At 37.8% G+C, this 3,595-nt stretch overlaps 1 protein-coding gene across 1 annotated transcript; it reads left to right on the top strand.

The window, feature by feature from the left end:
- Nucleotides 1–380: 380 nt before the first annotated feature.
- LOC120435401 (deoxynucleoside triphosphate triphosphohydrolase SAMHD1-like) lies at nt 381–1,464 on the top strand. Its single transcript, XM_039604944.1, has 3 exons — nt 381–477; nt 590–739; nt 918–1,464. Exons 1-3 carry the CDS (start codon nt 394–396, stop codon nt 984–986), a joined length of 303 nt encoding a protein of 100 aa, XP_039460878.1. The 5' UTR covers nt 381–393; the 3' UTR covers nt 987–1,464.
- The last annotated feature ends 2,131 nt before the right edge of the window (nt 1,465–3,595 follow it).

Genomic DNA, 3,595 nt, shown 5'->3' with positions numbered 1-3,595 from the left:
AGTAAATGCTTTTCTTCTCCTTCCCATTTTTCCCCTTTCTCAGCTCGAGAAAAAATACAAAAAGAAAAAATTGGAGGTAAGAATGAGAACAGCTCATGAAACAAGATTAACAAAATAATAGTAATAACACACATTGTTATCTCCATCCTTCAGGAGATGAAGAAAGATTTAAGAGACAAACTGATTGAACGCTTTCGTGAAGACAAGTTGGAAGTTATTGTGAGTTTTATTAATTCATCAACCTTTTCTTGAAATCCTGATTTATTTATTTTTGTTCATTTTATTTAATTGATCTTTTAAACTTCCACTGTTTACATACCGTTATTTACATGTGAATATAAACACAGGCCTCTCTGTGACATTTCATTTTAGGTTGTCACTTTGGACTATGCGATGGAAGACAATGACCCCATCAGTAAAGCATTTTTCTATCGCAAGGACAAGCCTGACAAAGCAATCCCAATATCCAAATCAAAGGTGAGAATTATACCCTTAATTTCTATGAGCTCTGTTTGTTTTTTTATGCATCTCCATAAGACAACTTTGGCTGTGTAATATGTCATTTTTATGCTGCTGTCCTTGATGTCAGGTGTCCAAGTTTCTCCCACAGCACTTTTCTGACGAGATACTTGGGGTTTACTGGAAGAACCATGAAGGACTGCAAGGAAAAGAGAGAAAAAATAAAGAAAAAGAGGTCAAAAAATTCTTTAAAACCCAGTGCGAGGACTATGGCTTTGAGGTACTACTTACTTAATTCTATTTAATTGCATTGATTGGTATTACTACAAAATAAGCCTAATGATCACAGTGTAAGCAGGAAAGCTGCAGTTAAAAATGTCTATCTTGTCAGAGCCCTGAGTTCAGATTCCACTTCATAACTCTGATGTCTTGGTATTAATAATAACCTTTATTTACAGATACAGAATGCAGAAGAGGATGGTGGCAATGACAGTCAAACTCCAGTACCAGTCAATCTGAACATGTGAAAGATTCAGATATCAAGTTTTTGTGTGACTGTAAGGATTTTAATATAGGAGAATTGAATCAGAAAATTTATGCAGTTTGGGTATTTTCCATTTTTCAGTTTAAATGTTAGCTGTCTGGTTTAGTCTAGATATGAAATGTTATCAAAATATTACATACTGAATGACTTTTAATCAGTTTTTTGGATTGATAATAAGTGATACTAACTACTTCCTTCAACATATATCAATATGAAATAAACTTTTGATAATCTAATATTAATTATTTAGTGTAATGTTCCAACTACTAAATAGAGCGCCTAGTTTCGATACATGCAATTTTGGGTACTCTTGTGACTTGCTCATTGTGTGGAAATTCATTATTTTTCATGTCATTGCTAAATGAAAATCTACAGAAGTTAAAATCTTTCAGCTGTTTTCCTGTTCCAATTTGTTTACTCCTGATTTCTGGTAAATTCAAGATAAAGCTCTTTTTCTCTTATGTTTTGTGTTACCGTGAAGTTCTTACAACATAACATTTGGCACAGTGTCCCTCCCTCCGGTTCTGCCTGAAAAATGTAACCAGAATGCGCCATGCGCAATGGCACAGTGTAAAGCTAACTTGAAACTTTAACCACTTAAGAATAAATTATGACAACTTACATTTTAAGCTCATTCATCTTCTCTAATAAAATGAACCTGACACCATCTGTAAAGATTCCATACTAACACAAAGCCAACCAAGAAACTGGAGGAATGATAAAGCTGAGTAGAGCTTAAAGCTTAAGTGGGATGTCTGAGTAGTAAGGAAAGTGTCTTTAGAGCATCTGAAGAATCTTTTGCACTACTTGCCTTGTTGGTAGGTTCCACCTAAAGAGCTGATTGAGAAGGTGGCAAGTAGGTGGTTGCCAAGAGCTATCATATGCTTTTAGATCATCAAGTCTCCAAAAATGAAAGGGTTTCTAAAGTTTTGAAGGATTTCTAATGTTTTATCTGGAGTGTCTCCCTGGACAAGTTCAATTTAAGAGCAGTTTACAAAAAACTGATTTGTTGTTTATAAACGTATGTTTTTATTCCTTCCCTGTGTAGATCTGGAGGGCTATTCAAAGCTAACAAGTCTATGCTTATTTAGAGTAATATAACTATGAAGCTTTTGTTTCTGAAACTTTAGTACACACAGATATTGTAGAAATGATGTCCTGATCAGTATGGAGGGTCTTGAGTGCTAAAATGAATGAATTAAATACATAAAGAATTAATTATATGTATAATTGATTAATTAAAATTTGAAATACATTAATTAATTAAATTGTCAAGATCTTCGGGCCTAGATTGAATGTTAGGTTAGAAGATGTGTCGGGTCGCATATTTTGAAGCCAATATGTTAACCTTATCCTGCCAACGATGTTGAGGTCCAGCTTTTGAGATCCAATTAAAATCAAATCACTCAAAAAGATCCTCTGGAAAAGAGTAGAATTCTTAAAACAGAGTTTATTAAACAGTGTCATATGAACAGAAAAACAGCTCATTACAGCAAAACAACACATAGCAAAGCAAGCAGAGCAAACCCCCGGGTGTAGAGCCTTTAAGCACAATCATCAGATACACACAAAGTAACAGACGGGAAAAAAAGCTGGTCGGGGCATATCTGACCTTCCTTTTATAGGAGGCCACAACCCCTCCTCCAGCTGCTGAGTAACTTTCCATCCCTTGCTTTTTACTTGGACCGTGTTAATTTTAAACTAATAAGTATTTTCTCAACTCTACAAATGTCAATATCACCCCAAATTATCAATGTAAGATGTTTGTCAATACTTTTCCCCAATCAGTTGTCAATCCTACTTGCACTTGTTCCTTCTCGGACACTTGTGTTACATAACTTTCTGGCACTACTCCATAACTTTCTGCGTGCTATTCCCAGACCTTGTTATCCATCATTTTTAATTGGGTCCCTTTGACAGTTTTATGACCACAGTGGGTCCAAAAGTCCACAAAACTACAGACATCAATCCAGCTGCAGGGCAAAAACAATTAATCCTCCTGACAACTTTGCCAGGTTTGCTGCCAGAGGTAGGCTACTATATTTGTTAAGGAAGGGTTTTTCACAACTTTGGGCAGCGAAAACGTGCAGCACAGGAGCGAGCTCTGAGTACAAGATCCATAGAGGCTGGGGTTTATCACACAGGCAAGATCCCAGGAACAGGCAGTGTAAAGATGCCCCTGAGACAATCCAGCATATAACGGCAGGATGCAAGATGCTAGCAGGCAGGGCATTCCAGGATCCCAGGAACAATATCCAAGATCTCTGTCCAGAATAGCAGTCCTAGGAACAGCAGGACCTGTGCAGGACCCCTCAAGTCCAAGGATAGACAGCCTGCAGGGGCAAGAGGGGAATTTAAAAAGAAAAATTCCTCTCTCTCGCCCCTGCAGGTGGTCTTATCCTTCAAGCTTGGGTCCTCTACCAGAGGCCTGGAAGCTTGAGGTCCTGCGCAGTATCTTAGCTGTTCCCAGGGCTGCGCTTTTCTGGACAGAGATCTCTGATGTTGTTCCTGGGATCTGCTGGAGCCACTCACCCAGCTTGGGAGTCACCGCACCTAGTGCTTTGATTACCAATGGGACCACCGTTACCTTCA

This window comes from Oreochromis aureus, linkage group 20 (genome assembly GCF_013358895.1).
Source record: "Oreochromis aureus strain Israel breed Guangdong linkage group 20, ZZ_aureus, whole genome shotgun sequence".
Classification (NCBI taxonomy): domain Eukaryota; kingdom Metazoa; phylum Chordata; class Actinopteri; order Cichliformes; family Cichlidae; genus Oreochromis; species Oreochromis aureus.
This window is presented reverse-complemented; position numbering and strand designations above follow the sequence as displayed.

Excerpts from the sequence above, each read along its gene's own strand:
- LOC120435401 (XM_039604944.1), top strand. The coding sequence starts at position 394 with ATGGAAGACAATGACCCCATCAGTAAAGCATTTTTCTATCGCAAGGAC. Across the intron at positions 478-589 it reads TCCCAATATCCAAATCAAAG|GTGTCCAAGTTTCTCCCACA; the intron begins GTGAGAATTATA and ends CCTTGATGTCAG. Across the intron at positions 740-917 it reads GCGAGGACTATGGCTTTGAG|ATACAGAATGCAGAAGAGGA; the intron begins GTACTACTTACT and ends CTTTATTTACAG.